This window comes from Pholis gunnellus, assembly GCF_910591455.1.
Source record: "Pholis gunnellus genome assembly, chromosome: 5".
NCBI lineage: Eukaryota > Metazoa > Chordata > Actinopteri > Perciformes > Pholidae > Pholis > Pholis gunnellus.
The window spans coordinates 16,853,238-16,867,149 of record NC_136531.1 but is presented as its reverse complement, the minus strand read 5'-3'; the positions used below and the strand labels follow the sequence as shown (position 1 = coordinate 16,867,149).

General features: G+C 40.4%; 1 protein-coding gene across 1 annotated transcript in view; it reads right to left on the bottom strand.

Annotated features, from left to right (window-relative positions):
* Positions 1 to 4,946: 4,946 nt before the first annotated feature.
* cnnm2b (cyclin and CBS domain divalent metal cation transport mediator 2b) overlaps positions 4,947 to 13,912 on the bottom strand; it is a gene marked incomplete at both ends in the record, with an annotated part of 30,920 nt that continues 21,954 nt past the window's right edge. Inside the window, 6 exons of the mRNA XM_079159931.1 lie at positions 4,947 to 5,234; positions 5,575 to 5,753; positions 8,198 to 8,260; positions 9,337 to 9,430; positions 10,781 to 10,950; positions 12,841 to 12,978. Of these exons, the coding sequence (XP_079016057.1) occupies positions 4,947 to 5,234; positions 5,575 to 5,753; positions 8,198 to 8,260; positions 9,337 to 9,430; positions 10,781 to 10,950; positions 12,841 to 12,978 (932 nt within the window). The remainder of the gene's footprint in view (positions 5,235 to 5,574; positions 5,754 to 8,197; positions 8,261 to 9,336; positions 9,431 to 10,780; positions 10,951 to 12,840; positions 12,979 to 13,912) is intronic.

Sequence of the window (13,912 nt, the reverse complement as noted above, 5' to 3'; positions counted from 1 at the left end):
CTAAAATGAATAGCATGGCAAAAAAAAACGTCATTACAAAGTCATGAAAATATCATAGGGTAGTATGCAATTAAAATGTAATAGAATATGTAATAGTATAGTAATTGAGATATCTCATTGCTTTAAAAAAGCACAAGAAGTCATGGTATACAAAGTAAAAAGTGTCGAAACAATGTCATAGTTTCGTATGAAAAAAATTATACAAATGTGATTCAGAAAAATAGTTTAGTCTTCGTTGAGTATGCCATAGAAATGTCATAATATAGAATGTAATAAATATGTCTTAGAATAGCATGGCAAAAAATATAGTAAAAATAATATAATAAAGTCATGAAAATAGCATAGCATGCCATAAAAAAATCTCTTAAGAAAATGAAGAGGGTAGTATGCCATAAAAATGTCTTCAAAAAGCAATAAAAAGTCATTCAAAAGTTTGACATAATAGAGTCGTAAAAATGTCATTAACCAGAGTCAAAGTAGTATGCCACAACCATATCCTAATGGTAGGCCGTAAAATATAACAATATTCTAGGTTGTAAAATGAAGCTGTGAAAGTGTCATGGTATAGTATGCCATAGTTATGGTTGTTGTAGTAGTATGCACAGGGCAACATTCTGGAACAAGACTGAGAACCACAGAGTTTCTGGCTCTGACGCCTTCTATACCTGAAACCAACCAAGCACGCACACTTACAACTGTTCTCTTTGCATATCTGACTTTTCACAGTAGGGGTTAGACCTCAAAATTCACCACATTTGGATTGTACCCACAACCTCCACTCTACGTACCAGTCTTCTATCCCTCTGAGCTATTTGATCTGAGATATTTATCTGCTATTTCACGAGTTTTTGTTCAGTTGGGATATGATCTTTACACTTCAGACGTTTTTTGTGTTTTTCTTTCTTTCTTGCTAACTCAAAAACATCAGGGTATAGTATGTTGACAAAGATCATATTATAGTATATCAAAAAGGTAATAGTATATAGTACATATAAAAAGTCACAAAGTCTTTGAATAGGAGGTTAAAAAAGAGATAAAAAAAATCATAGTATAGTATAACAAAGTATATGTTGAAAAAAGTAAAAGTAAAAAAGTGACATGAAAAAGTGATGGTATTGTAATAGAATAGTGATGATAGAATAGTGATAGAAGAATAGTGATGGTACTGTAATAGAATCACAAAAAAGTCAGAGTACAGTATAAAAAGTCAGAGTACAGTATATAAAAAAGTCAGTGTCGTATGTCAAAGATTTCCCTAAAAGTCATAGTATCATATATATCAAACAAAGTTTTTCTAAAAAGGTCAGTCATGTCGAAAAAAGTAATCTAGTACAATAAGAGTGATAGTTTAGTATGTAAAAAAAGTTATTATATAGTATGTTAAAAAACATGAAAAAGTCATAGTATAGCATTTAAAAATAAGTGAAAGTATAGTAGGTCGAAAAACGTCAAAGTATAGAAAAGTCAGAATAATCAAAAAAGTCCTCATAAATTAAAAGTATAGTATGACAAAAAAAGTCAGAGTATAGTATTTTAAAAAGGTCAGATTAAATTATTTCCCAAAAAGTTCTCAAAAAAGTCACAGCATGTCAAAAAAACTCATATGGCATGTCGAAAAAAGTCACATATGTCGAAATAAGTAAATGATGTCATCTGCCAACAATATTACAGGTATGCTGTTAATAGTCGTAGCCTATGAATTGCCCCATGTTCATGTAACAGTGCTATCCTAAGAGGCCACGCACAACAGCACAACATGACATTCACCCCACACTAGTGTCAGTAGGTCTGTGCTATTTGGGCAGCAACCGAAATAATGAGTGGAAATCAAGCCGTCATTACACATTTCATTGGGCTCCTGTAATGTAAATACTTTTTTGATCTGTGTTGGCTACAACAAAGGCCTAGAACAAGAAATCCCAAAGTTGTGTTCACTATTGTGTTGTGTGTGTGTGATTTCAATAAATATCCGAGATCCAATTTCCATTTCAAACTCATATTAAGCAACTGGCTGTATTTATTGCTAAAGCATAACAAAAAAAAAAAATGCATTAAAAAAACATTTAGAAGCAGCAGAGCATTAGATTGAGTACATTGAGCCACCAACGGTCTGTCTGTTAATCATTCACTTTTTTATTAAACCACCAGCTGCAGGAGGCAATGGGAATGTTGTTGTCAGGTAGAAGAAGCACTATGGACAGCACATGGGTACAGTAGCAGCATTGGGATGGACAAAAGACCAGATAAACACAGGCCTGCAAAGCATTCACATAATGGAAGGGTGATAATCTTGTGTTCAGCAGAGGATGGAGTGTGTAAGAGAAAAAGATAACGTGTGTGTGTGTTGAACAGGATAATTGAAATAACCCAGGAACAGCTGATGCTTCCCCCCGGCGTTTGGACTTTTGAAATGTCATCATGCTTCTTGTTCTCCTGTCAGGCACTGAGTCTGTAAAGCAGAGTATGAATGTCCCAAAGCACAATCTTACAATCTAATCATCATTCATTGCTGTATCTCTGCAGTGATTGTCCCTGCGGGGCAGGAGTGGGTCTGCTGCATAGGAGCTCTTTCAAGTAAACAATAAACAACAGCGAAAACAGCTGCAAACAATGCAGACGTACTCTGTGCCTGGTTATACAACCGAGACGCCCGGCGTGGCTGAGCAGATGGAAGGGCTGTTTGTCCATGTGTGCCGTTTCAGGGGGGTGTTACGCACACATTGGATTACATGTGGAAACACAGCGACCACCAGTGGTTACAAACCACAACTGAATATCAAATGAATTTAGCTTTAGGACATTGTTGTTGCCTGTAAGGTGGCAAGAAAAGTGCCCGTATACAGTACATATAATGTTAATGAACAGGCCTGGAAGTGGAATCAAAGTCATTTTTTAGTTAAAGAGTTAGAAATCAACGCCCCTACAGATATGGAGTAAACTGAATTATTCTACACTATGACTTATGTAGCTTTAGGAAAAATTTCAAGCACACTTATCTTAAAACTCATTCCTGTCTTTATGAGGTAAAACAAAAAGGGCAAGAAGGTACTAACGCAAAAAAAAAAAACTCATAAAAAAGAAGATATAGAGTAGTAGTTCGACATTTACACTTATTTACTTTCTTGCCGAGAGTTAGATGAGAAGACTACTCGACTCGTATCTTCTCGGCTAACTCTTTGCAAGAACGCAATTTTGTGTATTTCCCAAATTGTGAAAGAAAGAAATATATATATATCTTTAATAGCAGCCAACATTTGTGAAGAATGTTTTGGATTTTGAACTGAAATAACTCAAGAATTATTAAACATGGATTATAATTTACAATGTGTGGGGAGCCAAAACAAGTAAAGTCTCTTTCACATTCACTACTTTAAAAAAAAGAAAGAAGAAATTGCGTTTATGAACTTAACCGTTTGGCAATGTTTTGTGGACACACACGTGCATGTACCTCACATGCAAAATAAAAAACAAAAACAAGTTCAGACATTAACAGTGGAAAAGCATAGCTGTGTATCATTCATGGACATGTTTAATGTCGAGGTTACTTTTTGTGACGTTGATGATGCTCAACATGTTAGATGAGGTCATTAATACTGTGCAATTATCAAGTTTGACTATGCGTAAAAATTGGCAAAAAAATAAGACACACAACCTCCACATGCATAGGTATGGCACTTAAAGTCTAGGCAACATTACTCCCATATGGACATATAGACGCTGTGTTTGAGGTCAAAGGATGCAAAAACATGGAAGAGACAAAGAGAAGGAGTGACTGACTGAAAGGACAATTTTGCTTGTGGATGGTTGCAGTTTAGCATTATTCAAAAAACAAATGTACATATACATACAGTACATACATACAAATATATCTGTCAATTTATATTACAGTGATTTTTTTTTAAAATTCATAATCATCTCTTAAATAAATTGCTGTTCATTGCACTTTGTTAAAATAATTAACTATATGATTTCTCTTAAAGGCAATAGTGTGATTTTTTTAAGGTGAAAAAGATAGTGTACCATAAGCCTGATTTAGGATAATAGTAAAAATAACAAGATCTGTAATATACATACTGTATCTGTAAAAGACCCTCACCTCCTCATATACATGAATGGATGTTCGTCTCCATATATGTAGCATGTCCTTTGTTGATATGACACGCGTGCCCCACGCACACCTTTGTGTACATGCTCGTGCATGCTCGTATGCCAGTTAATGTCATATCATGTCTCCACGCGTACATATATACATACAATATTATAAAATAAATAAATACAGGAAAACATTCTTGGTTCGTGGTTTAACGGTTAAATCCAAAGCGGTTTTTGGTGCAGTCTTTGACCAACCGTTCTGCTTGTTTGGGTTTGAGTCCTCGTTGATGGGATCAACATTCGACTGAGCTTCCCTGAAAGATGCACGGGTGGGGGAGTTGCATTTGTGTGCGTGTGAGAATGTGACTGTGTTTGAATATGGGTGTGTGTATGGGCAAAAACAGTCTGTGTCCAGTGTAAGAAGGGGGGGACCAAAGTCTTTGGCCTTCGGAGAAAATACAGTGTGTGTGTGTGTGTGTACGAGAAAGGGACAGGGTTTGCATGCACTCCGTTGTCCTCCAGTCCAAGTCACCGCTATGAAAGTGTCGGATTGTCCCAAAATAGAAGCTCAGTCACAGGCACTGTCCAAGTGCACCCTCTGTAAGAGGGTGTAGTACAGCAGGGATTCTGACAACGTTCAGGTGGGGGCGTTCAGGGTGACGCAGCACCCGTCTTCCCCACTGCCCCTCCATGAAAAGGTCTCACTGACTGATTGGGGGCTACTGGTTGGAGCAGAACCCTCACTCCACCCGCCTCCGCTTCCCCGCTTTCCCTCATCTCCGTCTACGCCACCGCTCCGTGTGTGTCCACGAGACAGGGTGGAGGGTCTGGGTCTCCACCGGGCTCGGCGGTGGCTAGATGGGTCCCTCGTTGTGGGCACTGTGGTTGCTCCTGCTGAGGCCCACACAGTTCTGCTGCTGGTTGAGCAGGTGGGACGTCTCGTTGGCCACGGACACGGACACGACAGGGGTGGTGACGGCGGTGCTGGCTGTGGTGCTGACGACGACTACGGCGGGGGTCTCCACTCCGTCATGGAGCTCCGTCAGTGTGAGCTCGATCTTGGTGAACTCACTGTCTGTTGATTGGGGTGTTTTGTCCATCCGTGACGCCATTACGGCGTTCTGGTACTGTTGGCGTGTTACCTAGGTAGTAGAGAGGATGAAGGCATGATGAGGTCGAATGGTTGGCTGCGATTGATTGGGCTCGTAGGTCGTTCCACAGCGACCTCACACTTTCAAAATCAGTATATTTTTATTGTAAGCCTTTTTTTGATGAATGAATTAGTTAGTTAATTCATTAATTAATGATTTGTCTTCACATGTCAAATTGTTTGTTCGACTGTTTCTTTTTTTTTTATCCTTTTTTCAACTTTCCAATGAATCTATTTAATAAATTGCCTAATAATCATACGCAAGAATCTTCTATACCGGCATCTAAGTATACACAAATGTGCTCTTCTTGCTCACCTGCATGTGTTCTCACCTTTATATACTGCAGGTCTGTGCGCGCTCTGACTGAGTAGTCAGGTACGTAGATCTGCAGGAAGGAGTTGAGCTGGTTGTTGCTGCTGCCGAGAGTCGGGGTGATGGCGTCTATACGATCACTCCTGTTCAGAGAGTCGGAGTGGTTGAGTCCAAACGGCCGTGGAGGAGACTTGTTTTCTGTATGGAGGTGATGGGAGAGGAGAATACATTTAAACCCCCCCAGCCAGTAGTAATGCTAAGGAAATGCTAAAGTATCTCAGAAAAATATTTCCAACCTTGTCTTATTAGGGAGTATTTTGTCATGACTGTATGTGTCTTTCACAAACAGAAATTATTAAGACATGCAAAAACAAAACAACACCCAAAACTTCATTCATACAACATAAAAGGTCTGACGCAGTCCACTCTCTGCTACAGCTCTGTAGGGAACCCTCACACTTCACATGCTGACCTGTCATCTATTCCTTCTACCTATTGTTCTTTGTGTCTCCGGGCTGTCATATCCATTTAAAAAACTCAGCAAGAACAACTGCTTGCGGAGATGTATTACAGTCATAATTTGAGAACAAGGTGAGGACTGTGAAAGGGGTTAACCTGATCTGGTTCGGCTGTGAGAATGTACAGCTCTCGTTGTACAATCATTTCTAGCCACACCAGCAGCGTGGCTCTGGGTGGCAATGTTGGTCTGTTGGTCAGCTGGTCCACCACTTTGGTCCTGACTGACAGATCTCATTAACTATTGGTTGAATTGCCATGAAATTCAAAGACAGATATTTGTGGCACCCACACAATGAGTCCTTATGAATCCTTCACAGATATTCACGTTCCCCTCTTTACGAATAACTTTGGTGCTCCTCTGACCTTTCTTCTATTGCCATCATCAGGTCAATTTCTTTTAAGCTAATTAGTTCAAGTTAGCATGTAAACACGCTAAACTAAGATGGTGAACATGGTAAACATTATTCCTTCTTAGCATCAGCGTGTTAGCATTGTCACTGTGTGCGTTTTAGCATGTCGATGTTAGCATTTAGCTCATAGCACCGCTGTGCTAAGGTACAGCCTCGCAGAGCTGCTAGCATGGCTGTAGGGCACGCTCATCAATCACGTGATAGTCTTTCACATTCCTAATCGTTTATAAAAGTTTATATGACACTTGCTATTGATCCATATTGTTTTGTCTGGTTAGGTTCTCTGTAAATCCAGAACCCGTTACTCGTACAGTACATCTTCTATTCGAACACATTTTGCAGATTTTGATCGCTTCAGATGCAAAGACACTTGTGATGCACCAGCTGTAACTCACAATGTTCTCTGAAACTACTTCAGCTGCTCAACAGCTTCAGCAGCACTATACGATCCTGTGTAGTGGTGACATTTTTCCGGGTCATATTTTTCCAGCAAGCACAGATGCTTGCTGTGATGTATGGAAATCTAATTTCTACGTAAGTCTTTAGGTGAGGGGAGTTTCATACAGCAGCAGGTATTGAGTCGGTGGTCTCCAGTGATGCTGCTTCCCTCGATGTGCTACTACATAGAAGACTTGTTCTGGGTTTTTTTTTTTTTTTCATATTTTTTAATTAAAGCCAGATTATGTTTTCCACTTCTTAAAGAAGCCTAGTGAAAATCACACACAATAAAGTGGAAACGGCTTGGCCAACGCTAATGCTACTACGTCTAGTGGAATGTATGTAATCCCATGTCGGAATATGTGTGCGTGTGTGTGTGTGTGTGTGTGTGTGTGTGTGTGTGTGCAGACCGAGCGCAGTGGGCCAAAGACTTGGCATGTGAACTCTTGCGGATTAGTACTCCACTTTCTAGGGGCCGCAGGGGCCAGGTCAAAGATACACACATAATGTATTTACGTACACGCAGAAACACACTCAAACGTGTGCACTGCGGGGCGCCAAAAGTGGGTGAAAAAAAACACGTTTAGAGGTGCACTGTAGGTCACTGCTAAAGAGAGGAAGATAGTGTATTTGTTCAATGGCATTTCCGGATACATGTGGGTGTGTTTGTGTTCGTGGCAGCATGTCCTTAGTTATGTATGGACTGTGCGCTCTCTGCGTCCATGTGCCTGTGCATGTGAACGTATGTGTACGTGTGTGTCTTTGTATGTGCGCTCAGTGGTGTCCGGCAGGGGGCTGTAGCTGTAGGTCTTGTTTATGTAGTCGGAGGGTTAAAGGTTTGGGGCGAGCGGGGCGGAGCTTGGGCTCGCTCTGGGGCCTCCAGTCTCCAACACCATTCAGCCACTTGACTAATGGCTCAGGGGATGAGGGTGTTAAGTCTCGATCTCAAACTGTTTCCCTCTCTCCCTCTTTCTCTTTCACGTACAAACAACATGAATATACGGTACATGTTGCATTCAGGTATGCCTCCATCAACCTCTTTCTTTGGTCACAAAAAAGAAAACAAATACTCGTTTAGACCGTGATGGCGACCAAACACTCGTGTTAGTTTACAAAAAAGCATGCAGGGTTAAACTTTGAAAACAATGTTCTGTTTTAACATTTCAGTTCCAGCAGAAAACATAATTATTATTTTTCACATCTAACTAGACTCCGGGTTGATTCTAGTGTGGCATCACATAGATAGACGTAGATAGACAGAAAGGGCCACTGTACCTGGAGATCCTGCTAATGATTCTGCCCTACTGACCACAAACGTACGGGACAGGGACAGAGGCACTGGGGCGAGAGGAAAGATACAAGAGAAAAGAAAGAGGAGAGACTGTCAAAGCTGAGAAACAATCAGTGCATAAACAAACACAGTAAACTTGGATTACATCTGGTAGAGAAGCATCAGCAACACTAGTATAACCACCCATTGCTCTATGCACGGCAGGAGCTTAACTGCTACTGAGCAGATAAAGTCGAAGTAAATGCTTAAATCTTATCACAAAATGTTTGATTTCTGACTGCCCAGCACACACACGACAGGAAGGTTGTTCTACTATTTCGCCACTAGGGGTCTCTCAGATCTCACCACCCATGTGAATCAGAATAGCTGAAAAAGGCTGAGAATAGTGCTGTAGTTTATGAATGAACTGAAAGGACTCACGAGCTGACGCTTTCTCATGATGTCACTGCAGGACAACCTTGTCAGTCTTACGATCATTGTTCATAAACGTCTAATTTAATGTAGGCTTTTAATCACAGAAGGTCCTAAACTGATCGTCACTTTGCCGGCAGGTCAACAATGGCGACACAAAGGACAACGTGAATGCCGACAGTGGACAAGGCACATTTGATGTATATTGCTGCTAAAAGGCTTTTTAACATCTTCACATCAAGCAAAGTGTGTAGATCAAAGAAATATGTAGTAGCTAACTGCTCTCTGTACAATGACAGAGTTACTTTGTCAAAGTGATTATATGAGTTCCTCATACCAAAACAGTACTTCTTTTGATATTAAACTTTTTTAAATTCAACACAAGGAGCTAAAGTTGTCACGTGTGAAATGAGGTCACAAGCACAAACAGAAGCAGCTGTACATTCATTTGCCGAAACAAAATACAGTCTAAAATTGAGATTGTCAGAGCAATGAATAAATAAAAAGCAGTATTTTGGTACTTGGTGCTGTGTCTATTTTGACTTTTGTCATCGGACATAAGCTACAGTAGATCCAAATAAGACTGGCTTACATTATTATAAAAGAGAAATCACCTGCAAACAAAGTTGCATTCTTTTAGTTCACTCAAAGATGAATTACAACTTGATTTTATTTTTGAACAAAGCCCAGGTGTGTTGGTCAGATATCTTACCTGGCGAGGCGGTCAGAGCCAACATCCCATAGAAGGAGAACGGTCCCGCTTCAAACTTCATCCCCTCTTTTCCTGCCTCCACCTCCACTTTCCCCTGTGACACACAGATCCAGAGACGAACAAAGAACAACGAGTCAAATACACGGTTATGTGCATTTCATTATATTCTATCCATCCTTTTAGACTATACATTTGATATGACACTTATTTTATGTGTAATTAACTCTCAATTGCAGATTTTCAGTTTGGCGCTTTCGTGCCAGGTTGTGTTAATAACCCTTTCTATCTCGGATTTCCGCTACAGCTTTGCAGTTACACTTTCACACTATTCAATATCTGCCACTTTTCCTGCTCAGATATATTTATTAATTCTGCCCTCTTTCTTTTCCTTTTCACTACTTTGAAAATCCGTTCTCTGTTTAATAGCTCACAATCTACTCTAAGCCCAGTCTCAAGGGCAGTGAGTCCTACCTGGACCTCATTTGATCCAGGGCTGTTTCACACATTGACTGAGTGGACTGATCGGGAAAATATACAAAGTATGTTAATGTTAGTCATATTTGTTTTTATATGTTTTATTTTCACTGTGGAAAAAATGACTTTAAACTCCAACTTAGTGCCAGTGATTTGGGACTTCCCTTGTCCTTAATTCGTTTTTACGAGATGATACTAAAGAGGAAAACTCAACTATGTTGGCAACATATTCAGAGACAAAGTCGACATTCAGACCAGTTTTCAGACTGTAAGGCTACGCGAAGTTCAACAGCACTTGTTTCGATCTGTTTTGCAAAAAAATGATTGTAACTCTATAGCAGGATTTCTTTAGGGTGTCTGCAAAGAGAGAGTGGCACGGAGAAAAAAGAGGGATGGGTGTACAGTAGTACAGTAAAGAAGTTAATTTACAAGATTAAATACATGGAATTAAAACTGACTCTACTGTTATTAATCAATGCAGTTCATCATTTTCTTCCTACTGACCGCCACCTCTTTTGGTATATTTTGAAGTGTTTTGAGCCAGACATTCGTATTGCTAATGAGCTGTTTATCTATGGTATTGTTGTTTGCTTTAATCCAAACTGCCCTGCAGTACAATCATACCATGCATACCTTTTTTCGGATGCGTTGCCCCTGTGGGAACAAAACCTGTAGTACAGCTCTGTTAGATGGATGGCTATACTGTGAAAAACTGTGGGAACAAGGAAAACAATACATTGTACTGTAGCACTAACAGCAGCATGTCCCTGTCTTAAATGCGCTTAGTGCAATGTATAGTGTAGTTTGGTTAGGGTACACACACTGTTATTACTCTCTTAATGAATGCAATATTGTTCTCCAGTAAGTGATATAAATGAACTTTGTGCTGCAAATCGCTTCTAACGCGGGAGGCGAGCGGTAGGTCCGATGTTGGACATTTTGGACTGTGTACCTCATTGCGTCCACACACCTGCAGTATGAGGATGAAATAATCCACGGGCTTGTTCCTGTGGAAGAGGTAGTGCTCTGCCGCCCGCTTGTTCTTCTCATCGTATTTCAGCTCCTGGATGACGTGTGGGTGCTTCAGCAAGCGCAGCAGAATCTTTTCTGACATTTGCACCGGAGCGAACGGATCGATCTCTGAAGAACCCAGAGAGAAAGAGAGAAAGACATCAATTATAGCCAAATACAAATACACAGGGCTGATACCAATGTCAATAATGTTTTTTTAGTAATTATAAATGACACATTTTTGAAGTGTTGGAGTGCTGGGTTGACAATACAACTTGATGATCTTTTAGTGACAGTCTTACTCTCTCAACAGGAGGAGAAACACTCATTTTACTTAAGACTTATAATGCCTTCATTTGAATGACTGTGGAGTATAAATATGTTACAGAAATCAACTATGATTAAAATTGATTGCTTAAAAAAATGATTGCTGTTCAGGTGAACATACCCTGTAGCACAGTGCTACATCCTTATAGGCTAATATTCTCTCCTTTTGGTTTCTGCGTCACATCCACTTGACCGCCTCCCATCTAAGTCTTTATTTCTGTTTCTGCTCTAATGACACATTGTTGATATTTTCTGTTTCTGGGCCCCTAATACCACTTGAGATACTGCTGAATTTGTTACGTTTTTGTCTGCTGATTTCTGACAGCAGGACTTGAAGCTCTGTGGTGTGAAATTCTTCTTTTTACTGACAGAGCACAGCAAGTAGCCTTATAAGACAATTGTATGTCAATGTTATGTCAATTACGCTGAAATTGCATTTGTCAGGTTCAAACAAGCAATTTACGACAAGTTCGAAGAGTTCTTGACAGTTTGATGAATCTGACTTAGAAACCTAATACGAGGAAACCTCGAAGTAAAAAGTACGAGTTTTGATTAAGAAAACGAAAAGGTTCTTGCCCAAAACGTTTCTTCATATTGTAATTTCACAATTGTTATCCTAGTCTACTCTCTGTATATATAACACCTATTGCATGTTTGTCCTTCCTGAAAGAACGATCCTCCTCAGTTGCTCTTCCTGAGGTTTATTCCAATAAATGTTTTTATTTGTGGAGTTTTTCCTTATTAAGGATGGGTGATTGTAAATCCCTTTGAGTCATATTTGTGATTTTGGGCTGTTTAGATTTAAAAAGACGAATTAGTTTTGTTACTACACGTATTTGAGCAAACTAACCAAAAACAAATGTATAACTTTGAAACTGTGTCCAGATTGTGACTGGTCTGCTTTAACCACCTAATGGGCCAATCAGCTCCTTCATCTGAGCGGTGATATGTGTCAGCTGGCTGCTGGCTCCACCACCAGGAACTAAACTCCCTAATAGCCTTTAGAGGAACTTAATCAACGCTTAGCTGCTAGGTCAAAGTTCTGAAGCAAATCCAACTGCAATGAGACATCGTCAACTGCTGCTGCTGCTGTAGTGCTAGGATATTCAGCAGCCTGTTCGGAAATCCATTTCCCAAGGGAAAGCGGGTGAAATATTTCACATTTTACACTAAGTATGTTGACTTGTGTGAGAACCCCGATCATAGGCCAAAAATGCTGGATGTGATGTCACTGAGGAACGCGTGTAAGCAAACAGGGCGGTGTTTTTAAAGCTGTGAGCTAAGATCTCAACATGTAACCTTCAGTGCATGACACGCAAGCAAATAGACGCCTGCGTTTTTTTGGATCCGCGCGCAGTCTGCACAGACATCCCGTGCGGCGCTCCCGAGAGGCCTTCCACCTCTTCACACACACACACAGAAATACACACACACACACACACACACACACACACACACACACACACACTCGTTGTGAGTCCTCACACAACTCATTCCCTCACACACACAAACTACAGATACTCATTCTACACACATACTCACTCCTCCCTGCACCCACTTGCCCAAAGCCCATATGGGCACATGCACACACAAACAGCTCCCACACACACACACACACACACACACACTTTCCCCACAGTGAGGGGGTGAGGGCACACTGGGGGAAGACAAGCAGAAACGCAGCCCACTTGCCTGTTGCTAGGAAACGCAGGGTAGCCAGCAGAAGCTGAGGTGATATTTTAACTTTCATTTCATTGTCGGTCGGCTTGAAGGCCGAGAAATCCTGCTTCCTTTCCCGATGGGTGATTTTCTTCTTCGTCTTGTTGTCAGCTGAGGAGGGAAGATGAAAAGTCGAGCGTAAGACACAAACTAAAACTGTTTGTGCAACAACAGTAGGTCGATCCACACCACTCCACAGACAGTGAGCGACTCCTCCCGGGTCGTAGGGTGACTAAACTGGAGTTACCCAAAGCTTATTGCTTTTTCCTGAAATGTAGCTGTGGCGTCCTTCTCAGAACTAAAAGAGAGCTATAGGGGGCTACATTGTTAGCTTACCACATTCTTAACATTACTTAAAGCCATATGTATTAGGGCAACAAATAGACTGGCACGTACTCCATGTCTGCAGGATGTCTGATACCGTTAGAGGTGTAACAATACAGTCAGCTCATGGTTCGGTATGATACATGAAACGGGGTTTTCACTTTGACAGGGAGGAAACGTTTACGGAAATTTTAAGGAAAACAAGTAGTGACGGTACAAAATGTGAAAAATAACTTTAACTATTGTTACTTATAATGTTGTAGGTATTGGTGCACAATGGAAATATAAGAATGAAAAACATAAAGCAGTTCTGAAGAATAACAAAAATCTAGTTGGAGTAATAATCTCAAAACACCTCCGCTGGCCACAAACCTTAATTAAAACACTATCACACAAACAGATTTTACATTTCTGGCGTAGGATGAGTACATTTTTAAAGCTGCTATAATCAACATTTGCATCTGAACAATTATCTACATGTATTATGAAAGGGATCACCCAAAGTTCCTCTCGGCTCTTCCTTGTTTTAGCCTTTTTCAGCTCATTTTTTTGGGTTTTCCTGCTGCAACTTTACGGTTCTTCAGTCTCACCGCTCTCATCATCGTTGTTTCCAGACGTAGCAGGCAGCTGTTTTAAATGACAAATCTATAAAAACCAACAGCACTCTACCTGCTCAGTCCCGAACGGTTGGTGCTGAGCATGTGGTGTACAGTTACTCAAT